Raw genomic sequence first — 27430 nt, forward strand, 5'->3', positions numbered from 1 at the left:
ATGGAAGATGAAGAGTAAGAGTCATGGAATAGGAAGAGGAATAGAGTAACTAATTCTCATCAATTAAGCCATCAACCATCCTCCACTACACAACCATCGACCAACAATCAATTAGGAGTAATTGATGTAAATTACCAATGGAATAGGAAGAGGAATAGAGCAACTAATTGTCATCAACTAGCCATGAACCATCCTCCACTACACAACCATCAACCATCCATCAATTAGGACTAATTGATATAAGTTATCAATTCCCTAATCAAATGGATTAATTCTCAAAACTCTTCATCCCATTGATATCCCATAAAAGAATGAATACACATGAATTCCTAGCATAATGAGACTTGGAATTTATTTGATTTAATTGATTTAAATGGATCAATTACCCAATTAAATCTAACAATCCCCACCAAATTCCAAGGCTCATGAGAATGCTCTCTATTCCATAGCAGCTTTTATATACCAGTGTTTCGGTGAAGACTGTTAAGTTGAACTTTCACCTAGAAAAGGAGCTACACCTGACCACAACTGAACAATGGACTATGCCTTGAATTGTCAGTCTTGTGCAGTTAGGTTTCACTCAATTCCATAACTGATACTAGGCAACCGTTAGTATTCCCTCGGGTTGGAGCTTATAAGTCATACTTCAGGCCTTTCATGAGTATCTAGAGATCACCCAAATCTCATAGACTGTGACTAGCAGTCGAACTCATATAGGTGTGTTCCTTCTAAGATGTTCTGCAGGTCAACATCTCTGCTTAATGAAAGCCACTCGGAACACATTGAGGCATACGCCATCCTACCATATAGAATAGAAGAGAAGTACATCATGAAAATGAGCCCATTTAAGGGTCTCTTCTCTCGGTTACACAATAGTTTGTTTCGCCATCCAAATTCACGGGATCTCCGATCATAATGGATAGGTTTCCACTATTGTGCAACTCTAAGTGGGTCTCAAGCCCATTTCCCTCGATGCACTATCTATCACATTACGTGGTAGCCCCTTGGTAAACTGATCTGCTAGATTTTTAGCTGTCTGGACATAGTCCAGTGCTATCACTCTGGAGTTTTTCTGCTTTCTAATAGATTTCAGTCTTCTCTTTACATGCCTAAATGACTTCATATTGTCCTTCGAACTGTTCACCTTAATAATCACTGTTTGATTATCACAGTTCATTAGGATAGCTGTGTCACGCCCAGAAATTTAGCCCAACTTTCTAGACTATTTTGTGTATTAAATCCCTGTCCAGGACCAGCCAGGGTACACAAAACGACAAGTAATATACAGTTCCAAACGTAAATAAAGCGTAAAATACTTACATAAGAGATACTTAGTCCTCACATCGAAACAAAAGCAGCAGCAGCGGAAAAAGGCGATCCTAGCGAGGCTTCAGCTCCACTCCACAAGCAAAACTCAACTGGGGTCTAAGCCTTGGTCTTCTAACTTCGTCTTCAGCTCAGAAGCACTGCACTTCTGAAAAGGGGGAATAATAGCAAGGCTGAGTACAACCACCGTACTCAGCAAGCCACACCAATGATGCAGACGTGCAAGGGGATACAAGGATGGCTTGTGGCTATTTGCATAAAGGCGATTGTAAAACATTTTATTGAGCAAAATGGTAAAACTGTTGAGTAATTAAAGTAATATTAAATCTCCACTGATTAAAGCTACACCACGTTGAACAGGCCCAACCAACCCACCTGAACTACAGTGCATTGGGTCGATTTATTAAGTATGAGACTAATCACGGTGATTCTGGTCGATCGCCCATAACCGCGGGCATGACTATTCGAATAGTTTTACTCTGCCCAGAGGTGCACAACTGTACCCACAAGACACAATCCACCGGCATGTCACCGTGCTCGGCCGGACACGTCACCATGCCGAGTGATTGTGACAAGACCCTTCATATAACCCGCTCTGACCAAGCACACCACACCTCAGGTTTCACCCCCGCCCCCAGCAGGCAGCGGGCAATCCCCTCTCGTGCCTAGGTGAATCCGGAAGTGACAGAGGCCGTCGCAGGGCCCGCCCCGCTCCATCACGCCCACCCTTGCCTGGATGCGTCAGCCAGAGAAAAGCTATACTTCAAGTCAGGCAGTTACCCATTCCCGCTTGTGGCAAGCGCTGTATGTCTTCCAGTGCATCCCGCAAACCGGTCCTTACTTGCCATGGGTGCAACCAGCAAAACCATGCAACCACAGCCCACCATTCAGTCGTATTTTAGTTGGATAATTACGACCATGAAACATGGCCGGATGTCTCGAGCACGCAGCTCATCATGATACTAACATGTCTAATACTGCAATTATCCCATCTACTGAGCTAGTGGTAATTAAGCATGGCTAAGCATATAGTTCTAGCTAGGTCATCAAAGTAACACAAGCTAGTCGATTTATCACCCAAGATTGACAAAGGACAGATATCAAATAACATGGCACAAGCGAGCAGATAGGTAAACCCTATTCCCATGTAATTAGCAAAACGAAGCAAATTTATTTGCAAACAATAAAACATTTATAAATTTGGATCAACATGCTCAAGGGGAATGTGTGACTTGCCTTGCTTCTTCAAACAATCTTCCAAACTCTTATCATTGCGACCGCGATCTTCCGAAACGACGGATTCTACACGCTGGCACACAAAACGAGGAAAAACTCTAATAAAAACCAAGGAAACAGTACATGAAAAGTAAACAAACATGTAGAGCTCAATTTTAGATGAATTTTGCAAGTTGAATGGCTCAATTTGGAGCTCGAATGAATTAGATATGGATTTTAGAAGTTTTGAGCCATTTTAATGAATTTCTAGAATTATTATCGATTTATTGCGCAATTAAATCCTTTATGGCATCAGCCGAGAGGAAGGGGTGGCGCCGACAAGCGGGCCCTACCCGTCGGTGACTCATGGGAGGCGGGTGCACCGTGGACCAAGCCCACGCACGCGCTGGTCCGCAGGCGCACCACGTGGCAGACACGTGGCGGCCACGACGGACGGGTGGGCGGAGGTGGCGCCGACGTGGCACCACGAGGGCACCCAAGCAGGGCGGCACAGGGAGGCCACGTGGACGGCCCAGATCGGCTAGGGCGGCCGATCGGGAGGCCACGGGCAGGCGCGGCGCGGCAAAGGGGCCGGGCGGCCGTGGGCGAGCAGGGCGGCGGCGGCCGACCGGAAAGCGGCGGCGCTCGACCCGATGGTCGCCGGCAGCGGGCGGCAGCGGCGCTGGATGCGGCGGCACACACGGGAGGCGGCGGGGAAGGGAGAGAGGCTCACCGAGACGGCGGGGACGGCGAGGCGAAGGTGGGAAGGCGGCCGACGACGAGGATTGGTGGCGGCGCTTCTCGGGTTGGGGTCGGGGACGACGCTCCGACGACTCCCAACCACTGCGGAGGTACGGCCGAGGGCCAGCAGGACCTGGGGAAGGGGATGGCGGGATTAGGAGGGCACGAGGAGACTCCCGGCGACGTGAATCACCGGCCGGAAGAAAGAAAAACTGCGGGTGCTCACCGGTGTGCGATGGAGGTGGAGTTCCGGCAGGATTCGGGCGACAGGGAGCGGTGGCCGAGGACCTCCTCGTCCTTGCGGAGCCGAGGGAGGCGACGGCGTGGGTTGGCGACGACCAAAGCAGCGGGACGACGCAGCTGCAGTCGGCACACGGAGGTGGTGGCTCGGGTCGACGCTGGAGGGGTGGTTACGGTGGCGATTTAGGGAAACGAAGCGGATGCCGGTATGCGGCCAGGCACAGTGAACCTTTCGGCGGTGGTGGCGCAGCGCGGTAGCGACGGGGGTGGCAGTGGCGAGCGACTGGAGGCGAGGAGAGGCGGCTGTGACTCGGGTGCACGGTGAAACCGGCGGTCGGGTGGTTTATTGCGGAAGCGGAGCGGTGGACGGGGTGCGGCAACGCGCGGTGAGGCCGGCGCGCACACGGCGCGGCGCGGGAACGGCGGCAGCGGCGGCAACAGCCGGCTGGAGGGTCGCTGGTGAGCGGCGACACTTAGGCTCGCGTGGGGAGAGCGGGAGAGAGCGCGGGGAGCTCGGGAAAAATGGGAAAGTGGAAGAATGGAGGCCGGGGATGCTTTTTATAGCCTCGAGAGTCGACGGGGAGGCCGGTTGGTGGCGGATTTGAAGGAGGAAAGGGGCGCCGGCGACGTGGGTGAGTGGGCTCGGGGTGGCGGCGGTTTTCACAGGGAGTGGGGGAAGAACGGCGCGGGCGTGGGCGGAGACCGCGCCCACGCACGCGCGGGAAAAGGAGCCGCACGGGAGAGGCGGCGACGTGGGCGGCGCGGGCGGTAATGGCGGTTGTCGGCGGAGTGGCTGGAGGAAGGAGATGACAGGTGGGGCTGCGGGTCCCACCTGTCAGCCAGAGGAAGAGAGGAGACCGGTTGGGGGGGAATGCAGACTTTGAGAGAGAGGGCCGAGCAGGCCGAGGAGGAAAAGGAGGCCGGCCTGGCCGGATGGGGGGGGATGGAGGAAGGGGTGGATTGGGCCGAAAACGGCCTAAAAGGAGAGGATGTAATTTTAATTTGTTTTTTCTTTATTTAAATTGATTGAATGAACTTTGTATTATTATAATTATTTCTTGAGCTTCGAAAATTCACGGGAAAATTTCAAAGAATATTTAGGGCACAAAGAATATTGCAAAATATTCTCGGCCAATGATTTCTAAGGGAAAATTTTAATTATCCCATTATTTCACTTGATTAAATTGCTTTAATTTTTATTTAATTTCTAGAAAATGCATTATTAAATGATTTTTAATCCCGAACAAAAATCGGGGCGTTACAGCTGGCACTGGTTTTTCAATCACCGGCAAATCCATCAGGAGTTCACGAAAGCCACTCGGCCTCAACTGTGGCAGTATCTAGTGCTGTGAGTTCTGCTTCCATTGTTGACCTCATTAAGATGGTCTGCTTGCAAGACTTCCAGGAAACAGCACCACCTCCAAGTGTGAACACATATCCACTTGTGGCTTTTATCTCATCAGCATCAGATATCCAGTTTGAGTCACTATACCCTTCCAGTACTTTTGGGTAACCAGTATAGTGAATTCCATAGCTCGTTGTACCCTTTAGATAGCGCATGACCCTTTCCAGAGCTTGCCAATGATCATCTCCCAGATTTGAAACAAACCGGCACAGCTTGCTCACAGCAAATGAGATGTCAGGCCTCGTTGCACTAGCCAAGTACATCAATGAACCAATGATTTGGGAGTATCTCAATTGATCCCTTGCTATTCTTCGGTTTTTCCTTAATAGCACACTGGAGTCATAAGGAGTTGGAGCTGGCTTGCAGTCACTATAACCAAAGCGACTCAAAACCTTGTCCACATAGTAAGATTGCACGAGTGTAATCCCACCCTCATCTCCTCTCAGTAGCTTAATGTTAAGAATAACATCAGCCACTCCCAAATCCTTCATTTCAAAGCTTTTGGACAAAAAGTCCTTAACCTCCTCAATCACATTGAGGCTGGTTCCAAAAATCAATACGTCATCGACATATAAACACAAGATCACTCCCTCTCCCCACCATAGCGATAGTACAAACATTTGTCAGTTTCGTTCACAACAAAGCCAGCAGATGTAAGTGTTGTGTCAAACTTCTCATGCCATTTCTTAGGTGCTTGCTTAAGGCTATACAAGGATTTCAACAGTTTACACACCATTCCCTCCTGACCTTCTAGTACATATCCGTCTGGTTGATCCATATAGATCTCCTCTTCTAGCTCTCCGTTTAGGAAAGCTGTCTTAACATCCATCTGATGGACGAGAAGACCATGAGAGGCTTCAAGAGCAAGTAGTACTCGAATCGTGGTCAAGCGGGCAACTGGTGAGTAGGTGTCGAAAAAATCCTCGCCTTCTTTTTGGGTATAACCCTTGGCCACAAGCCTTACCTTATACTTTTCAATTGTACCATTAGGCCTAAGCTTTTTCTTGAAAACCCATTTGCATCCTACAGGCTTGCACCCATATGGACGCTCAACGACTTCCCAAGTACCATTAGACATAATTGAGTCCATCTCACTGCGTACCGCTTCCTTCCAATAGTCAGCGTCAGGAGATGAATATGCCTCTTCTATGGTTCTTGGAGTGTCATCCACGAGTTATACAATGTAGTCATCTCCAAAAGACTTTGCAGTCCTTTCTCTTACTCTTTCGAGTTGCTACAATGTTATCCTTCTCAGGATTTTCCTCAGCCGTTTGATCATTGTGTTCTATCGGTGCAAAGTGCTCATGGGGTAAAACAGGTTCTTGACTAGACGTGCTAAGTGTATTTTTCATGGGAAATTCATTCTCAAAAAATGTGGCATCTCTGGACTCAGTAATTGTACCAACACGCATGTCGGGTACTCCAGAGTTTACTATTAAGAACCTATAGCCCACACTGTGGATAGCATAACCAAGGAACACACAGTCTACGATCTTTGGTCCAAGTTTACACTTTTTGGCTATAGGTACATTTACCTTGGCCAAGCAGCCCCATGTGCATAGGTATGAGAGATTTAATTTCTTCCTTTCCCATTCTTCGAATGGTGTTACTTTCTTATGCTTTACTGGAATTTTATTCAGGACATGACAAGCAGTCAAAATTGCCTCACCCCACCATTCCTTGGAAAGTCCCGCAGTGTCTAACATGGCATTCACCATCTCAGTTAGAGTGTGGTTCTTTCTTTCGGCTACCCCATTTGATTGGGGTGAATAGGGATGCGTCCTCTCATGAATAATTCCAAACTCTTCGCAAAAGGACGTAAACTCATTGGAAAAATACTCTCCACCCCTATCAGACCTCAACCGTTTGATTTTCCTTTCAAATTGGTTTTCTGCCTCAGCTTTATAGATCTTAAAGTAATGCAATGTCTCATCCTTTGTTTTCAATAGGTACACATAGCAATATCTAGTGCAATCATCTATCAGTGTCATGAAATATTTCTTTCCCCCTTTAGTCAACACGCCGTTCATTTCGCACAGATCGGAATAAACTAGTTCTAGTGGTGTCAAATTTCTCGCCTCAGATGCCTTGTGAGGCTTGCAAGGTTGTTTCAATTGAACACAAGTATGGCACTTGGAACCTTTGACCAAAGTGAATTTTGGAATTAAACTCATGTTAGCCAAGCGCGTCATACAACCGAAATTCACATGACAAAGTCACGAATGCCACACATTGGACTCATCATTCTCGCTAATATGGTTCACAACATTATTATTATTATTACACATGTCATCCAAAGAAAAACGGAACAGACCTCCGTTGTCATAACCTTTTCCAATAAAAGTTCCATATTTAGATACGACACATTTATTGGATTCAAACACAAGTCTAAAACCATCTCTACACAGTAGAGAGCCGCTAACTAGATCCTTCTTTATTGAAGGGACATGCTGCACGTTCTTCAGCTATACGATCTCACCCGAAGTAAACTTCAGATCGACCGTACCAACACCATGAACAGCCGCAAGCGACCCGTTTCCCATCAACAAGGAGGAACCTCTCCCGACCTGATAAGAAGAAAACAGGGAAATATCAGCACACACATGAATATTAGCACCAGTATCAACCCACCAATCAGGTGAATGAAAAACAGAGAGAACTGTAGGTAAAAAATTGTCGTACCCCGATGTTCCTCCGCCCTCGCTAATAACCATGTTGGCAGACTTCTTGTCCTTGCGATCAGGACAATTCTTGGCCCAATGCCCAGGCTTACCGCACACAAAGCAGTCGCCCTTGGCCTTTCCCTTGCCTTTCTTCTTAAAATTGGTTGTAGCCTTTGGTTTGACATCAGACTTGACTTTCTTGTTGTTGTTGTTGTTGTGGGATGCGTGAGGGTTCTTCTTTTGCACCAAATTGGCGCTAGAACCTCCCTCGATATTTTTGCCCCGGTTTTCCTTTGCTCTCGCCTTCTCCTCAACACCCAAAGAGCCAATGAGATCAATAACACTGAACTCTTGCCTCTTGTGTTTTAGAGAAGTAGCAAAGTCCGACCAAGAAGGTGGCAATTTGGCAATAATGCCACCCACCACAAACTTGTCCGGCAACTCACAGTTGTTGTTCTCAAGTTCCTTTGCTAGCATCTAAATCTCATGATCCTGTTCCACTACAGAACGGTCATCGACCATCTTGTAATCATTGAACTGCTCCATGACATACAGCTCGTTGCCGGCGTCGGAAACTCCGAACTTGGCCTCAAGTGCATCCCACATGTCCTTCCCTGAAGGCATGTGCATGTACACGTCCACTATATTGTCAGTGAGTACACTGATCAATGCTCCACGGAACAGGCAATCCGAAACCTCGAACTTAGCCTCCTCCTCAGGAGAGAGAGGCGGTTCACATCGTTTGCCCCGTGAAACATAGAAGCATCGCTGTCAACCATAGTAGTGCACGTGCTTTCCATCTCTTATAATTAGAACCATCAAAAGCATGTGGTTTCAGTGTTGCAGCAAAGCCAACTACCGAAAATGACCTATTAGGTTTTTGGATTGTTGGAAATTTGGTCATAATTCGACATATTTTAATCCAAAATAACAAGATAATAAACATGATATTTACAATAGGATTTGATCCAGTGATAGTGGTGAATGTAATCAACATGAGCATGCTTAATGTAGAATAAGCATCAACAATCACATAATAACACAATGTTGACATGGCGATGAACATTAACAGTAAAACTTCTAATTGAAATAATGTAAGAGGGTTATACCCCAAGAATGGTCCTCCGCTGGAGTTTGAGGCAATATTGCCTCTGTTGGTATTGATGGGAGATTCCTTCTCCTTGTATCCAGTGTTGCTGTTGTCTCCAGTGTTCGACATATTGGTAAAGGTGAAGTAGATGTTGACGAACGGTGAGTAGTTGCGCCTTGCGCTCCCCAAAAACCTGATCGCCCGCCCGTCCGTGCAAACGTCGCAGCAGCGCGTGGTTTCGGAGGCCTACTCTCCCAACGCGTGTGCACACACTCGTCGGGATGGGATTACCGTAGCAGCAACAACGTTGGGAAATGGATGAAAATGTGTCTCACTTCTCTCGCGGGAGATCAAATCCATTCTCATTTTATAAGAGGAATGGAAGATGAAGAGTAAGAGTCATGGAATAGGAAGAGGAATAGAGTAACTAATTCTCATCAATTAAGCCATCAACCATCCTCCACTACACAACCATCGACCAACAATCAATTAGGAGTAATTGATGTAAATTACCAATGGAATAGGAAGAGGAATAGAGCAACTAATTGTCATCAACTAGCCATGAACCATCCTCCACTACACAACCATCAACCATCCATAAATTAGGACTAATTGATATAAGTTATCAATTCCCTAATCAAATGGATTAATTCTCAAAACTCTTCATCCCATTGATATCCCATAAAAGAATGAATACACATGAATTCCTAGCATAATGAGACTTGGAATTTATTTGATTTAAATGGATCAATTATCTAATTAAATATAACAATATCCATCTGAAGCAGTGAAGGTAATTATTACCATCAGTTGTTATCGTTGAAAGATTTTGGTGTATATTTGTGTAACTCATTTTGTTACGTTGTGTTCAGACTTCAGAGTTCAGAGGGGCAACTTATTGCAGTATGGATTACATTGTTCCCAAACTTTGCTAATGTTTGTATCAAAGAATTTTCGAGCTTTAGTTAGTACCCACCCTACACTTCATGCCATTAATTATCATCCCCAAATCATCAGCGCCGAGAAAGCAGGGGTTCGGAATTTTAAACTCCGACCCCTTGAACCTCCGTTTTTCATTGCTCTTTTTCCTACTCCGCGTGCCAATTAACTTCTTGAACCTGCACACAACACGTATTCGATCCCTTCATCTGTTTGTTTGGTTTTTTTCCCCATGCTATTGCTGCTGTTTTCCCCATTCGATTTGATCCATCATTCCTATACACTGTATCGTTGAACTGGCTAGCTCGGTCATTTGTATGTAGCCTCTTCTTCACTCCAATTGTCCAAAGTGTATGGCTCTTTTGAAAGGTATGATATGATTTTAGGAAAAAACACTAGCGCATAATATTTTACAGAATATCTTTTTTAAGTCTTTACATGCATTGAGGATATAGAAATAAACACTTATTTTTTTAAACATAGTATAACTCACAACATACGCGCACTCACCCATATAAACGTGCACACGCACACCTTATCTTTATGCGTACCACCAAAAAACTAAACCGATACATCTTGTTGTCCACATGCACGTCGCCTACCACTGAAAGAAAAATAAGTCGCAAATACGAGCACCCATTTCGAGTCTTGTTGACGAGGGATACCCGTAGATCGGATATAGAGGGTATTTGGGGTTCGCTGGTACGAGGATCTACGTAGTACGACATCAAGCAAACAAAAAACAGGGATTATACTGGTTCAGGCCCCTTGATAGGTGATAGCCCTAATCCAGTTAATATGGGATTATATGATGAAAACCACAGATTACAAAGGAAATAGCAGAACTCGATGATACCGACGAGACCGTGGTCGAGTTGGTTCGACTAGATCACCCGGCGACTTGGCTCCTGTAGGCTCCGACTTCGTAGGCTGTGTTGGTTGTGTTGGTGGTGAGATTTGATGCTTTAAGTCCTCCCAGGGGGTCCCTTTTATACCGCAGGCAAGTTGGTCTCCAAGTAGAACTCAGAGACATCGGACCCTACACGATACAGTGACGACACAGTTCTATCCGAGTAGGACTCCTTCCATCTGTGGACTCCGTGATGAATTTTCTTAACGTGTACAGAGAACGTCCGTATACGCGCAGATATACCATATCGATACATAAGTATATCTTATCCGTAACCCTGACAAATCTAATACTTGAGTATGGATGGGTTGGTTCCACCACAAACAATCTAACCAGTTAAGATATACTCACTTCGCAAAATAACAATTATTTGAATCTGTACACATCATTAGACCTAACATATAGAAACAATAGCTATTAATCTTTATAATATTTCAGTTACCGTGGTAATTTCAGGAAAACACCATTAGTGTGGTGCAGAGTCGTGGATAGCTTCACATACAAAGTTTAATCCTGGTTGCGTAAGTGTGTTTTCTATAGGAATTTGGTGGGACTAAGATATGATGTTGGTCTTCATCTCTCTGAGCTTGTGTTAGGAAGCACAATCATTGGAGCGTGAGTGTGGTGCGTGGACGTGTTGTATTTTCCATGTAATCGAAAAATGACATGGTAATTTTGATGCGTGAACGAGAGTTGTACTAAACCAATTTGGTCCAAGAAATTTATGGGCCTTAGCCCTTACCCCTATGTAATTTCGGCCCTGTTTTTGTGTGCTAAGATGCTACATCGCTCCTGCGCATATACTATCCTTCGACAGCCTTACGGGCGGGTTAGTCGCACCGACGGTGGCGCGCCGCGTCGGTCGCCGTTACGCAGCTTCCCCCTTCTCACAGGTGCTGGTGCGGGGGACGGCGGAGTTTTCAAATGGCGAGCAGCCATGCGCCCATGCCGCCCATGCAAAAGAAACAGAATGGCAAGCCAAACCACCATGTGACCCCAGGCAAACGCAGACAACGCCTTCCCCGGTCGCCGCCTCGCCAAGGGACCCCATTTCCACGGCACCTCAGAACCGAGGAGAGATGCCCTGCCAACCTCCTCGATCGTGGCGGTCCGCGGATCCGGCGCTCGTTTCGCTCGGTTTCCTGCAGAAAACACGCTGTCCATCTGGAGTTCTGGACATCTGGTCTGAACTCTGAACACCGATCCGTTCTCTATAATTAAGTGACAGCATATCACAATCTCCTGTACAGTTCTAAACCTGTTTGCTGTCCAATCCCATTGCCACCTTGCTTACAACCAAGTAATAACAGGAGCAGTACCTGCTCAGAGAGGTGATGAGAAGAAAAACAGAGATGATTCAGACTACCCCCTGCGTCGCGCTGCTCTTGCTCGTCGGCGTTGCTTTTGCTGCTCGATCGGCGTCGGCTATCACCGATGGTAAGAGCCTTCCATAGTACATTTGCCAGCTTAAGATCGTACATGCGATTTAGACGGTTAATCAGTTGCACGATAAATTTGTGACGCTCATTTCTGCTTAGATAGTACTGAAAATGACGAAAGATCGCTGATATGTCTTGCTGCGTGTATTTTTCAGGCCTGCTGCCGAATGGCAACTTCGAGGAGGCGCCGGACAAGTCGCAGATGAACGGCACGAGGGTGACGGGTCGCTACGCGATACCTCAGTGGGAGATCTCCGGGTTCGTGGAGTACATCGGGTCGGGCCAGAAGCAGGGAGACATGCTCCTGCCGGTGCCGGAGGGCGCGTACGCCGTGCGGCTGGGCAACGAGGCCTCCATCCAGCAGCGGCTTACCCTGACGCGGGGAATGCACTACTCCATCACATTCAGCGCGGCGCGCACCTGCGCCCAGTCCGAGCTCCTCAACATCACGATCACCCCCGAGTCCGGCGAGATCCCCATCCAGACGGTGTACACCAGCAGCGGCTGGGACTCCTACTCCTGGGCCTTCAAGGCCAAGCACAGCGTCGTGTTGTTCATCGTCCACAACCCCGGTGTCTCTGATGACGAAGCTTGCGGCCCCCTCATCGACTCGTTCGCCATTAAGACCCTGAACCCTCCTCAAAGAACGAAAGGTAATTAATTAATTGAGCCGGGTGCTAACCTCTCCACAAAGCTGCTATCAGTGTGCATCTCTACAAAATTGAATACAAGGATGTGCTCACAGTCATGAAACAATCGAACAAAATGAACCAGGTAACATGCTGAAGAATGGGGGCTTCGAGGAGGGCCCGTACATCTTCCCCAACACGTCCTGGGGCGTGCTTGTGCCGCCCATGGACGAGGACGACTACTCGCCGCTGTCCCCGTGGACGATCCTGTCGACCACCAAGTCCGTCAAGTACATCGACGCGGCGCACTACGCTGTGCCGGGCGGCGCCCGCGCGGTTGAGCTGGTGTCCGGCATGGAGACGGCGATGCTGCAGGAGGTGAGCACAGTGCCCGGGCGGTCTTACAGGCTGGAGTTCTCCGTCGGGGACGCCGGCGACGGGTGCTCCGGGTCCCTGACCGTGCAGGCGTACGCGTCGCGCGGGAGCGTGAAGGTGACGTACCAGTCGCAGGGCACGGGCGGCTACAAGCGCGGGCTGCTCGAGTTCACGGCCACGGAGAAACGGACGCGGGTAGTGTTCGTCAGCATGGCCTACACCACGAAGTCCGACGGCACGCTGTGTGGTCCCGTCATCGACGACGCGTCGCTCGTCAGTGTCCGCAGCCACCGCCGGTTCCTTCTGTAATATTATTACTATCGTCAAAGTCACTAGAATTTAAAATGACTTAAAGTTGTCCCATATGAAGGAATATCTCTATGATTCTTATGCCAAAAGGGTGAGATGATTTTTTTACCGAGGAAAAAAATGTGAGATATTATGGATGCAATTGATAGAAAACCGGGGGTAATTACATAACCGTACATGCTTATTCGAATATTGAATATGACCAGGCCCATGTTTGGATGCAAAGAAACGAAGTCAGTAGAAAAGATGATTGAATTTGACTTGTCTCAACTATCAAGTCACAAGTGTAATGTACTCATTTATGTTAGATTATTGGAATCATGTTTTAAGGTTGAGATCAAGCTCTTCATTAGTAGTCCCAGAGGTAAGCTTCACGTCTACTACATCTATTCTAAAATAAACAAACATACTATATACAATACTCTCTCCGTCTCATAATATAAAAAAGTAAAATAAACAAACATACTATATACAATACTCTCTCCATCTCATAATATAAAAAAGTTTTAGAGTTATATACGGTTATTAAAAAAATAGGTACAAATGAATGGTGGATGGTTATGATTGGATGAGTAGTAGAGGTAGGTGTGAAAAGTGAATGGTGGAGGGTTTTGATTGGTTGGAAAGAGAATGTTGGTTGAGAAGTTATATTTTGGGATAAATCATGAGGACTAAAAATTGTTATATTTTTGGGACGGAGAGGGTATTATGAATTTAGACAAACTCTTGTCTATTTGTAAACTAGAATACATCACATCTTGTGCTATATTTGTATATTTGTCTATTTTAGAACGAAGGGAGTAGTCAAGATCATTTTAAATTAGACTATGGAATAAACAATTATTCCTTCTATTAAAAAAAACATTTCTAGCCCTCAAACTTTATTAAACAAAATTTCATTTCTACCTTCCTACCTACTTATTGGTTCACAAAATCAAGAAGTTTATTCTTTGCCTACAACTTATCTATTATAGTACTAATAACTACATTTTTAATTAACAATGGACACTTTGGTTGTTTACACTAACCATTAGTTTATAAACCGATGATTAGAAATAGAGTTTTTCTGGGTCGGAAATAATAGACATGTTGCAAGGTCCTTTAAAAAGTCAAATATATTTGTGGCTAGTAAACTTTTTGTCATGTGATATCTTGGTGCATAAAAATCTTTAAAAATGTAAATCCACACCGTTTATGTTTGCTTAACGTACCATCACTATTCCAGAAATACAACGTATCATGTTAGAGTATAAAATAGGAAAGTGTTGTTGAACATCCTATATTTTTGCAAATACTGGACGGTGTTGCACTATATTATCACAGAATGTTTCACATATTGCACACCACGATGAAAAATGTTTCAACGAAAATGTTTCATATGTTTCATTAATTGAGGAAAAATATTACATCTTTTTAACTGAAATTCTTGCTTTCCGTCTTGTTGCTTACAGGTCCTGCAGTATCGTCATGTGTGATTAGTAATAGCAACACAGGCCATTAGCATCAAATGAACGCATTATCGTGTCAAAAAAAGATCAACGCGTTATAGTGTGGATCTAACCAGATTTGGGCCACGACATTTGTGTACTACCCAGTGTGATAGTGTGTCTTAATCGGTACGGCAGAAAGTAAAATTTTTGGGCTAGTGATTTCGGCCTCATGGGCCAGATCGGCAGACCAGACCACGTGTACACCCAACACGAGGCCCGTTTTCTCAGCCCTAGTCATCCCCAGTTGCCCGGATCAACGACGAGAGTCGCCGCATCGGGCGGCGTGCACCAGTAACTGCAGTTTGTCACCTCCTCGCAGGTCGCCGCCACAGATGCAGGGAAGGGCGGAGTTTTGTAATGGCAGGTGGCCATGCGAACGAGAAAGAAGGGAAAGGAATGGCCATGTGACATTGTGACCCCAAGCCAAACACCGCAACACGCAGTCGCGCCTTCCCCAGTCACCAACACGCCGAGGAACTCCATTTCCACCGCATCTCAGGACGGAGAGATGCCCTGCCAACCGCCTCGATCGTGGCGGCCCGTGCATCCGGAGCGAGTTTTGCTCGGCTTGCCGTAGGAAGCAAGGTGCCCAACTTGCCAGCACTAGCTCCATCCAGGTTCTTCCGTCAAAAAAAGCTCCATCCAGGTTACATCCTCTCTGAGCACGCATCTCCTCTATAACTACAAGTGCCAACACAGCACTGTGATGCAGCACTACTTGTTCCATTACCAAAATTCTGCGGCAACTTGTTTACAGCTGAGTATCAGATATTCAGAGTATAGGGAGTACTTCTTGTCCCGAAGGCAGCTGATGAGAAGGAAAACAGAGATGGTGCGGAGCACCTGCTGCGTGGTGCTGCTCTTGCTCCTCAGCGTTGCTGCTCGATCGGCTTCGGCCATCATGGACGGTGAGAACCTGCAACACCATGCTAGCTTAAACAATTGTTTAACACAGTTGTGGTTTTTCACGATAAATTTCTCATGCTCATTTCTGGTCAATAATTTGGCGAGTGACACTTGATAGAAACTAGCTGGTGCACGAGCGAGTTCGCTGACATGTGTGCTCTACGCTGCGTGTTCAGGCCTGCTGCCGAATGGCAATTTCGAGGAGGCGCCGGACAAGTCGCAGCTGAACGGCACGAGGGTGATCGGGCGCTACGCGATACCGCAGTGGGAGATCTCCGGGTTCGTGGAGTACATCGGGTCGGGCCAGATGCAGGGTGACATGCTCCTGCCGGTGCCGGAGGGCGCGTACGCCGTGCGGCTGGGCAACGAGGCCTCCATCCAGCAGCGGCTCACCCTGACGCGGGGAATGCACTACTCCGTCACCTTCAGCGCGGCGCGCACCTGCGCCCAGTCCGAGCTCCTCAACATCACGGTCACCCCGGAGATCGGCGAGGTCCCCATCCAGACCGTGTACACCAGCAGCGGCTGGGACTCCTACTCCTGGGCGTTCAAGGCGAGACGCAGCGACATGTCGCTCATCGTTCACAACCCTGGCGTCACCGATGACGCGGCCTGCGGCCCCCTCATCGACTCGTTCGCCATCAAGACTCTGCAATCTCCTCCAAGCACCAAAGGTAACTAAAGATCGATGTCACTATTGAAGTTTGCTCTAATGCTGTAATTGCATCCTTACATAGTTTAATACGTTCTCCGTGAAACAAATCCCGTCAGATAACTTGCTGAAGAATGGGGGCTTCGAGGAAGGCCCGTACATCTTCCCCAACACGTCGTGGGGCGTGCTTGTGCCGCCGATGGACGAGGACGACTACTCGCCACTGTCGCCATGGACGATCATGGGATACACCAAGTCCGTCAAGTACGTGGACGCGGCGCACTACGCCGTTCCAGGCGGCGCACGCGCGGTGGAGCTGGTGGCCGGCATGGAGGCGGCGCTGGTGCAGGAGGTGTGCACCGTGCCCGGGCGGTCGTACCGGCTGGAGTTCTCCGTCGGGGACGCCGGCGACGGGTGCGTGGGGTCCATGTCCGTGCAGGCGTACGTGTCGCACGGCAGCGTGAAGGTGCCGTACGAGTCGCAGGGCAGGGGTGGGAACAAGCGCGGGGTGCTCGAGTTCACGGCGACGGACAAGCGGACGCGGGTGGTGTTCGTCAGCATGGCCTACACCATGAAGCCCGACGGCACGCTCTGTGGGCCCGTCGTCGACGACGCGTCGGTCGTCGGCGTCCACAGCCATCGCCGGCTTCTTCTGTAACATAGGCTAACGTCAACGTGGCATTCATTTTGTACTGCGCCTCTCCGGTTCGTCGGAAATTATGTATAGTTCGATGATACACATATCATTGAATTGAGTTTCCTGCACCGGATTTTCTCAGTAGGAAGACGAACGGATTTGAGATTCAGATGTAGTCCTTCGCCTGTCGAGGGTTAACTCAGACATCTGAGCACCAGAAAATGTTTTCGCCTGTGCTAGATTTCATTACAAATTAGAAGCTGGATGAATGCATTAGTTTTAGTAGAGTGCTACTGAAAATACACTATGTTACACCAAGATGCATTGTTTTAACATTGTACTACTATACTCCATTTCAGTAGTAGAAAAAATATTGTACTTCTACCTTGTTGGAAAGAACCCTTTTTCACATATATTGTAACAGAGAACAGCTAGTGGTTGAGAGATTGAGCCCCGAGGACCGCCACATGACCACACCGGGCATGGGCCATGGCCCTGTGGAAACTGGAGCCGAATCTTCCATTCGTGGCGGAATGCCACGTGAGTAGCTGCGGTCACTGTTCCTTGCTTACAGCTGCAGCTTTGCAGGTCCCGAGTTGGCAGGACGTGGCCATTCGGATCGCCTCGAAACAGAGAGCCGAGGCCCGAATTCCTCCGGTCCTCCTCGTGACCCACGCACCGGCGCGCGCGCGCGTCGGTGTCACTTGCCATGCCAGTATGCCATGCCCGGCATTTAAGTGGACAGTGGTAGAACGGCACGGCGGCTTTGGCGGTCTCTGGCTCACCAAGCTTGTGCGTCCCATCTAGCTCCAGAGAGTCGGACGTCGGGAGCAGCCGAGAGCTCGCGACTCGCGAGAAGGGAGCCACGGTATGACTGGGAGCGCGCGTAGCGTCGTGGCGCTGCTCTTCTTGCTCGTCGGCTCGGCTGCTCGGGCCGATTCAGCCGTCACCGATGGTGAGATCTCGCAGACTGCTACAGCGCTCCTCTGTTAAATATTTTTTGAGCCTTTTGCATGATTTGCACGGTGATGATTTACGCAGTTCCCATGTTCTGATTGACTTCATTTCACCATGATCTATGCTTTATCATAGGCCTGTTGCCAAATGGCAACTTCGAGGACGGGCCGGACAAGTCCCAGCTGAACGGCACGGTGGTGACGGGTCGATACGCCATACCGAACTGGGAGATCTCGGGGTTCGTGGAGTACATCGAGTCCGGGCACAGGGAGCAGGACATGATCCTGGCGGTGCCGGAGGGCGCGCGCGCCGTGCGATTGGGCAACGACGCCACCATCCGGCAGAGGCTTAGCGTGACGCGGCGCGCTTACTACTCCATCACTTTCAGCGCGGCGCGCACCTGCGCCCAGAAGGAGAAGCTGAACGTGTCCGTCACACCGGAGTTCGGCGTGCTCCCGATCCAGACGGTTTACACCAGCAGCGGCTGGGACTCCTACTCCTGGGCCTTCAGGGCCAAACACAGCGTCGTGTGGCTCTCCATCCACAACCCCGGCGAGGAGGAGGACCCGGCGTGCGGCCCGCTCATTGACTCCATTGCCATCAAGAACCTCTACCCTCCGCGCCGCACCAAAGGTAACAGTCACAGATCTGTTCCTACTGCTTCGCCGAACAAAAAGTAAGTTTTTTGTTGAGACAATGAACTCACTCATTGGCCTGGCATGTAGGAAACATGTTGAGAAACGGAGACCTGGAGGAGGGGCCGTACATCTTCCCGGACGCGACGTGGGGCGTGCTGGTGCCACCGATCTTCGAGGACGAGCACTCGCCGCTGCCGGGGTGGATGATCATGTCGGACACGAAGGTCATCAAGTACGTGGACTCGCCGCACCACAGGGTGCCGCAGGGCGCGCGCGCCGTGGAGCTTGTGGCCGGCAGGGAGACCGCGCTGGTGCAGGAGGTGGCGACCGTGCCCGGGCGGTCGTACAGGCTGTCGTTCTCCGTCGGGGACGCGGGCAACGGGTGCAAGGATTCGCTGGCCGTGGAGGCGTACGCGGCGCGGGCCACGGCCAAGGTGCCGTACGAGTCGCAGGGCACGGGCGGGCACAAGCGCGCCCAGCTCGACTTCGCGGCGGTCGCGAACCTGACGCGCGTGGTGTTCCAGAGCTTCAACTACCACACGAAGCCGGACGGGACGCTGTGCGGGCCTCTCGTCGATGACATCTCCCTCGTCAGCGTACGCAAGCGCGCTGCTCGCCTGTAACGTTAACGTTGTTGCACTACGCCGTCTGCTACCCGCGCCTCCGCGGTGGCTGGTGATCGCTTGAAAATCGGGTGCTAATTTGTATGAAGTGTTGACACTTTGACTTAGAGTCGTCGTCAAATTGAAGTACTAGTATGGCTACAGGGTCTGGGTGACCTAGCGTTATAATAGAAGAACGACCGATCCCATCAACATATTGCACAAGCATTGAAGCAAGATAAATACGCGGACGGTATAGAGTAAGAGAATGAGAATGCGAAATGTGAGTATGCGACAAATTTTCAAAGCATAAAACCATGGCATTTTTTCATTAAAAATACTGTAGCTGATTCGGTAATGTGAAAAGGAGACACCGCATAAAGTTACATCATATAAAACTACATACTTATTGCATTATTGCAGTTACATGCAGGTTACGATGTAATTACATTACATATTTAGAATTATACTATGTTTACGTATGTTAATTTTTTAGAAAATAAATATCGATAAATGTATAGCAAAACTGATTGTGAGAAAAAAAAATATCGACAAATGTATAGCAAAACTGATTGTGAGGAGAATAAAATGTGATACCATAATTATAGCTAGACCTTTTTTTTTTTCCTTTTCTAGTCTTCTCGTTTTCTCATTAAGCCGCTCATCAATCAACGGAGCCCATGGGTTATTGGGTTGAGGCAAAGTGCAGCCCGTTACAAAACTCATATAAAATTAGACCCGATTAAAAGCATATATCGTGATGCAAATCCAACGGCAAAAAAATTCAACTGACATATTGAAATTTTTCAGGCGCACGCAGACCAGCAAAGCTGATAATTAAACAGTAACTTATCCCTTTTGGGTTTGTTTGGTTCAGCTGGGTTGTAGCTGCACAGCCACTGAGCTGCAGCTCCCCTAGCATAATCTTGCTTGTTGAGTCTTGTAGCTGTAGCGCTGCTGCTGCCACAGCTGGCTCTTCCAAACTCACCCTTTATTACAAAATTGTTTAAAAATGCTCTTTTCATCCTCTCATAGTTTGAAACATAAGTTTGGTTTACTGCTCGGTTGAAAGACTGACCAGCGATTCAGAATTACAGATGCACTTTGCTCCTACAATATTTGTCCTCGTTGGCGAGGGATTTGACCTTGAAGATGCTATAGCGCCAACTTTGAAATAAGAGTAAATTTCATAGAAGCCTACATTTTCAGGTATCGGTGACACAAAACCCAAAATTTAAGGTATTACGATTTATTTTAAGTACTTTATATTTTAAGCTAAAATGTTTATTTATATAAAATACTTCTATTCTATTATTATGTAATAATTTTTTAAAAGAAAATTCATATTTGCATACTCAAAATATGCATCCATCTCGTCTACTTTCCCTAAAAATGAAATCAATTTATTTCTACGAATATAGTACAGGCTATTATTAAATATGATACATGCATGCTTGTAACTGGGTTTCACAAGACATTTTCCATTAAATATGGGTTTCTTTAAACAAATTGTAATACCGGTGTTCGAAAATTTGAGATTACATGCGAAATGAGCAGATCTCAACTAGTTAGGTCACTTGTGATGGAACCTATCCGTTTAGGTTTAAGTCACACATTTAGGTTTAAGTCATAGACTTGGCATGGATACTCGCATTTATAGCAATTTATCCTTTTGGTGGTAGACGATGTACTGGTTGATAACGAGGTGCTCGTAATGACTTTGTTAATATTAAAATATGCCGCCTAGTCTTTTCAGAACTGCCCAGAGGAATATGCCGTGTATGTTGTACGTGTTCATAGGGATAGTTTACGTACGCTACGAGCGTCCATGTTTGTAATTTGTTTATAAAAAGGGAGGGGGTTTGTAAAATTATTTGGAGTTGCAACTCGCATTTCCTCTCATAACAAAACAAAGTTGACAAATTGCCTCCGTTAGGGAGACGCAGGGACTGCACAGGGCAGGCCGTGAGTTTTAAAAAGGAAGATGAAAAAAGAACGGCCGGCACCCGGCACCCACGACACCGGCCTGCGGAGACTTTGCGCAACACGAGACGGTGGGAATCGCGGCGCCGAGCGGCCGTAGTCCGTACTCTTCGTCGCAGCTTCGCCGAGGCGCCGAGGCGTGCGGAGAAGAGATCCACGCCATCTCGGCTGGGACGCATCGTTTTGTCAGAGCAAGCTCAATAGTATAGCCAACTACTGCTCTAAAATATCTATAGCCAATCTAATAGTTCATTTATAGAATAGTTAACTATAAAAATATACTACACTATTAATATACGGTCACACCTCTCATACACACATAATATGTTGGAGTTCGTGTTGCAGCCGGCTATAAATTTATAGCCCGCTTTCTTCTCTCTCTTCTCTTTTCTTCTCGATATATAGTTACAGCTGGTTTATAGCCTGCTATTGTACCTGCTCTCATGGCACAGCCCCAGTGCCCCAGGCCCCAAGCTCGAACCCCCAACCCGCTGTGCGCGGCGACGCCGTGGCCCCGAGCTGGGCGGCGTGCAAACTGGAGAGGAATCTTCTGTAGCAGATGGTCCCCAAGTTGCCGTGATGCCTTCCGTACGATCCAGCCGGCGCGTCTCGCGGCGTCCCGGACTCATCCTCCCTGCACAGATATCACAAGTTGTAATAAGCAACAGCTCTTATATATGTGAGCTCGCGCACTGGCCCCTCGCGAATCGGTAAAACGACCTACTCCGATTCGATTTGTCTGTTTGCACCAAGCTCCAGCGAAGTTCGAGTGCTGGACCGAGTGACGAGAGCTCATGATCATGGTCTTGGCGAAGTGCACGCGCTGCCTGGCTCTTGTGGTGGTGGTGCTCGTTGGCGTGGCTGCACCGGTGGTCTTCTCTGTCACCGATGGTGAGCACTCGTGAACAAATACTATCAGCATGTTAATCAGTTGCCGAACCTTCTATTGTTTTGTACCACGCGAAACCTGCCGTTGACTTATATCCATAGATCGATCCTCACAACTGCATATACATGCAGCAGTTAGTTGTATAATCATTTTTTTTTGAACGAAAGTTAGTTGTATAATAGATCTGTTTGGTGTGTGAATATCTCTTTTGATCCTTCCTGCATCTACAGTATTATCACCTGAGTTAAATATCAGATAGCAATTTATGAATGAACTTGATAAGGTTGACAATGCATATATAGATCAGGTGCACACCAGAGAGGATTGAGGATTCAAAGCTCAAATCTTCTGCTGATCATGACAGTGAATTTTCTAGAAACTAACAGCCAAAGCCAATCTGCAGCGATCTGAACCACTTTCATTTTTAGTCATAGTAAGTAGTTACACCTGGCTCGTTAATTCTCTCCGAACTCTGAACTCTGTACAGCGTAATACTGTTCTTCACTAGTTCACTACTTCACTGCTTAAGAAACCACTGCTTTGCCCTTTAATCGCTGTAATGTCGAAGCTCAGTTCTGTTTCGAGCTACATAATACAGCAAAGTTGCTTTGCGTTCGGACTTTTTCTAGTTCAATTTTCAGTTCACTATAACAGAGAACCCCTTTCCTCTGTTTTCAATATCATTTCTCACTTTGTGACAGCTCGATCATATATTGTGCGTACAGGCCTTCTACCAAACGGCAACTTCGAGCACGGGCCGGACAAGTCCCAGCTGAACCGAACTGGGAGATCTCTGGGTTCGTGGAGTACATCGGGTCCGGGCACAAGGAGCAGGACATGATCCTGGCGGTGCCGGAGGGCGCGTACGCCGTGCGCCTTGGCAACGACGCAACCATCCGGCAGCGGATCAGCGTCACCCGTCACATGTACTACTCTGTCACATTCAGCGCCGCGCGCACCTGCGCCCAGGCCGAGAAGCTGAACGTGTCCGTCACGCCGGAGTTCAGCGTGCTCCCGATCCAGACCGTGTACACCAGCACCGGCTGGGACTCCTACTCCTGGGCCTTCAAGGCCGAACACAGCGCCGTGTGGCTCTCCATCCACAACCCCGGCGTCGAGGAGGACCCGGCCTGCGGCCCACTCATCGGCCTCGTCGCCATCAAGACTCTTCCTCCTCCCCATCACACCAGGGGTACGTAAGCTAATCCGTTGCTCAAGAGAATTTTCGACATGTCGCAAGCAAAACACATTATGACGAGTTCAGAATCTATTCAACTGAACTGGCAGGTGGTACAATGCTGAGGAACGGGGACTTCGAGGAGGGCCCGTACATCTTCGCCGACACGCCGTGGGGTGTCCTGGTGCCGCCGATGGACGAGGACGTGCACTCGCCGCTGCCCGGGTGGATGGTCATGTCGACCACGAAGGTCGTCAAGTACGTGGACTCGGCGCGCCACGCGGTGCCGAGCGGCGCGCACGCCGTGGAGATGGTGGCCGGGAGGGAGTGCGCGCAGGTGCAGGAGGTGGCGACCGTGCCCGGGCGGCGGTACACGCTGTCGTTCTCCGTCGGGGACGCCGGCAACGGGTGCATCGGGTCCCTTGCCGTGGACGCGTACGCGGCGCGGGCGACGCTGAAGGTGTCGTACGAGTCGCGGGGCACTGGCGGGCACGAGCGCGCCGAGCTCGTGTTCGCGGCTGTCGCCAACCGGACGCGCGTGGTGTTCCACAGCTCCAACCACCATATGAAGTCGGACGGCACGCTGTGCGGTCCTGTGGTCGATGACGTCTCCCTCGTCAGTGTGGACAAGCACACGGTTCGCCGGTTGTTGATGTAGCATCCCTCGTCAGTGTGCCGGGCGGTACTTGACCTGTAGTTGCCTAGTTGCACACACTGTGTTGCACCAGAACGTACTACATCCGTCCCAAATAAGTGCAGCCGTGGATATCCATGCCCAACGTTTGACCGTTCGTCTTATTTAAAAATTTTATAAAAAATTTAAAAATATTTAGTCACACATAAAGTACTATTCATGTTTTATCATCTAATAGCAATAAAAATACTAATCATAAAAAATTTTTCAAATAAGACAAACAATCAAACCTTGAACGTGAATAATATAAAACTACACTTATTTTAGGAATGAGGGAGTACTACGGTTTGTTAGTACGGTAGTAGCTGCCTATGCTGGGAGACCCGGAGTAGTCGTATGGACAATGCCAGTACAACTACCCTTGTGCTCTTCAACCGGCATTCGAGCCCAAGCTAGGGCTAAGTTAGTTACAAACTTTTTCTTTAAACTTTTAACTATTTTATCACATTAAAACTTTTCTACACATAAACTTCTAACTTTTTCATCACATCATTTTAATTTCAACCAAACTTTTAATTTTAGCGTGAACTAAACACACCCTAGATTGCAATCTTGTAACACCTCAGCCCAAATTGGATTGTCCTGTGAGCCACGGGCTCACAAGACGTTGATTTTCTTCCAAAAGTGGGAAGTATTGTATCATGGACATTTCCTTGTAGTACTATTCTTTCGTTTCGTAATATAAGATTTTCTAACATTGCTTATATTTATATATATATGTTAATAAATTTATACATATATTTGTCTAGATTCATTAACATGTACATAAATATGGACAATGCTAAAAAATCTTACATTGTGAAACGGAGGGAATACCGATCAATGTGAAAGAAGAAACACGAGATGTAGGCCTGGTTTAGTTCCTAATTTTTTCTTCAAACTTTCAACTTTTCCATCACATCAAAACTTTCCTACAAATAAACTTTCAACTTTTTCGTTACATCGTTTCAATTTCAATCAAATTTTTAATTTTGGTGTGAACAAAACACACCCGTAGGCATATAATATTGCTCCTGTGAAGGTTTTGACTTTTCTAGATGCATGAATGATATATTTGACTCCGGGGCAGAAGGATAGTAGTATTCCTACATTAGTACATTTGAATGGATAAAAAATCTGAAAAATGCCTTCAACGGTCTGCCGTGCCGGCCAGTGCGATCGATGAAAAGTTGAAAATAACCACTAGCAAAGCACTGCAGGTCTGCAGCCGTACTACACCACGCATGAGGTGATAAAAAAGTTGAAAATTTACGTACGTAGAAAAGTTTTAATGTGATGGAAAAGTTAAAAGTTTAAAAAAAAACTTCGATCTAACTCGGCCTGAGTCGGAATCTCTCCTGCTACTGGTAGTGCCAATGCGTTGAACAGAGCGTGTGCCACCCAAGCTCCACGTGGCTGCAGGCGGTCGCTCTGCGTCTGCAGCGTGCCACGGGCATCGACGAAGATGCGTGCTGTCCCTCTAGTACGTGGCGTCCGGCCCGCGAGTGTCGGCGTGGTCTCGCGGCCAAAGCTGGGGAGCTCTCGTCGGCGTGGGAGTCCATCGGCGATCATGACGAAGGGCGCCACGCTTTTCATGGCGCTGTTCGTGCTTTGTCGTCGGCGCGTCTGCTCGACCGGTTGTTGATGTTGTTGACGACGAGAACTAGGTAGTCCGAACATGTGGTACGTGATTTGCCAAATACGTTTTCATCTTGGTCTTGCGCGCAATAGCTCATGTCCGACTCACAATTCGTTTGTGTTCACGATTGCGGCACCTGATTGCTTTATACAACTGGGCCGGGCCTACTTTACATGTATAGGCCTACTACCAAACGGAAACTTCTACTATGGGCCAGAAAGGTCCCAGTGGAGCACAAGGGGCCGCCATGGCACTAGGAGATTTCGGGGTTCGTGGAGTACATTGGATCCGGCCTCCGGGCACAAGCAAAAGTAAGTGATAGAAACTTCACAAATTAAGGATCACTCCATCCTAACGAAGTTAATGTGGATGATTATGCAAGAAATTATGGCATATCTTCTCGAGAGGTAAAGAAAACCTTCAATGTACCCATGTGTACTATTTCAAAACTTCAGACAAAACCAACAATATTAGGGTACACATGATTTTTCAAGCATATCTTACAGCCTTTAACTTTCAAGATACTAATTTCTGAAAACAACCATAAATCATACTATAGGTTTTTTTAGGAAACACAATACAAGTGCATACATTTGTATACACGCACACACACTCACCTCTACGATCTTTAACTGTTAAAACTGTTAACATTTCAGCCTTCAACCAGATTTCGGGTGGTTTGGAGTGATATGGTAATGTAGCCCAGCCCAAGGAATAAACCTTTTTTTTAGTTTTTAAAATTACTACTTGAACTATAGAAAAAGGACCACTTGACATTACGTACCATGTGTCTATTATGCAAAATGTGTGCAACCTGAGTAAAAAAATTGTGTTCCATGTAAATAAGATGGTTGAGTTATCTCATGAATAGATACAATAGTATTTCATATATTCAAGAGCGTGACCGATATTTACTTTTTTTTCATCAATTTGAGAAGAAGGATGCAAACAACTCTAGCAATGGAATTTCTCTTAAAAATAAGAGGTATTGCATCCTCCTCGTAAAAAAAAAAATACAGAATGATTTCTCTGACGGTAAACCTACATTAATTATTGGCTCTTCGTTTCCCATATATTGATATCCATGCGTACATAGATTGTCCGCTAGCTGTTACCGTATAGGAAACTCATTTAAGCCGAAATGTTCCAGGTACATTAATGTTATATTTCTCCCGTTGTTATTCCAACACACATATGTAATGGACGAGTATCATAAACCAGTGTACATATATATAGCAAATACAGGAATTGAAGGAGCATACGTGTATAACAACACATCATGCATGCATGCGCTCGTGTGTAAGCGGCGGAATTATTTTTAAGTAAGCTATAAGCGAAGACAACTACTCATGCATATTTGTCCCAGCACAGTGTACGTAGCACTGTACCCAACGATCAGCCATAGCTAGCTTAGAGTACGTAAGGATACATCAATGCGGCGCGACGTCGACGCTGCCACGCTGGTGCACACACCTACGTACGTACATGCACGCACGCATGAGTTGTTGGCCGTGTCTGTAGATCTGGTCTAGTGGCCAGGGCCTCTCGGGCTCGGCCCCGCCGTGAGCTGTGCCACCCACGCCATGAGCAGAGACCTCGCCCTCTCGTGCAGCGACGTCGCCATCGCGTGGGCCGCGCTGTGCTGCTCGCCCGGCAGCCGCCGCGCCGCCTCGACGGCTGTCTGCAGGATAGTGGATGATAGGGCCACGAGTAGCAAGAAAACGGCGAGGATTTTGTCTCTCTGGGACGACATGATCATCGATCGATCGATCGCCGAGAGGTGAGCTGCTTGTGTACTACCACTCGATCGATCGATCGAGCTGTATGTTATTTGGTACGTGATCAGGGTAGCTAACCTTTCTCGCGTATATATAGGCTCCATTTCTCACCGTTAAGCTGCACGTAC

The 27430-nt window shown here is 47.6% G+C and overlaps 3 protein-coding genes and 1 pseudogene across 4 annotated transcripts; all 4 read left to right on the plus strand.

The window, feature by feature from the left end:
• The first annotated feature begins 11735 nt into the window (after nt 1-11735).
• LOC127771598 (protein DUF642 L-GALACTONO-1,4-LACTONE-RESPONSIVE GENE 2-like) lies at nt 11736-13494 on the plus strand. The gene is made up of 3 exons (XM_052297526.1): nt 11736-11966; nt 12124-12621; nt 12743-13494. The coding sequence occupies exons 1-3, from the start codon at nt 11864-11866 to the stop codon at nt 13279-13281; spliced, it is 1140 nt and encodes a 379-aa protein (XP_052153486.1). The 5' UTR covers nt 11736-11863; the 3' UTR covers nt 13282-13494.
• A 1677-nt stretch (nt 13495-15171) lies between these two features.
• LOC127771674 (protein DUF642 L-GALACTONO-1,4-LACTONE-RESPONSIVE GENE 2-like) lies at nt 15172-17357 on the plus strand. 2 transcript variants are annotated; one of them, XM_052297601.1, is made up of 4 exons: nt 15172-15417; nt 15529-15679; nt 15854-16351; nt 16449-17357. In XM_052297601.1, exons 2-4 carry the CDS (start codon nt 15583-15585, stop codon nt 16985-16987), a joined length of 1134 nt encoding a protein of 377 aa, XP_052153561.1. In that variant the 5' UTR covers nt 15172-15417; nt 15529-15582; the 3' UTR covers nt 16988-17357. The 2 variants fall into 2 exon arrangements, with proteins under 2 accessions (XP_052153561.1, XP_052153560.1); XM_052297600.1 differs by lacking the exon at nt 15172-15417 and having other exon boundaries at nt 15448-15679.
• A 230-nt stretch (nt 17358-17587) lies between these two features.
• LOC127771441 (protein DUF642 L-GALACTONO-1,4-LACTONE-RESPONSIVE GENE 2-like) lies at nt 17588-19460 on the plus strand. Its single transcript, XM_052297356.1, has 3 exons — nt 17588-17921; nt 18059-18556; nt 18649-19460. The coding sequence occupies exons 1-3, from the start codon at nt 17837-17839 to the stop codon at nt 19182-19184; spliced, it is 1119 nt and encodes a 372-aa protein (XP_052153316.1). The 5' UTR covers nt 17588-17836; the 3' UTR covers nt 19185-19460.
• Nucleotides 19461-21946: 2486 nt separating this feature from the next.
• On the plus strand, nt 21947-24434 carry LOC127770876 (protein DUF642 L-GALACTONO-1,4-LACTONE-RESPONSIVE GENE 2-like; annotated as a pseudogene).
• Nucleotides 24435-27430: the final 2996 nt, after the last annotated feature.

Source organism: Oryza glaberrima, chromosome 4 (assembly GCF_000147395.1).
Source record: "Oryza glaberrima chromosome 4, OglaRS2, whole genome shotgun sequence".
NCBI classification, from domain to species: Eukaryota; Viridiplantae; Streptophyta; class Magnoliopsida; order Poales; family Poaceae; genus Oryza; species Oryza glaberrima.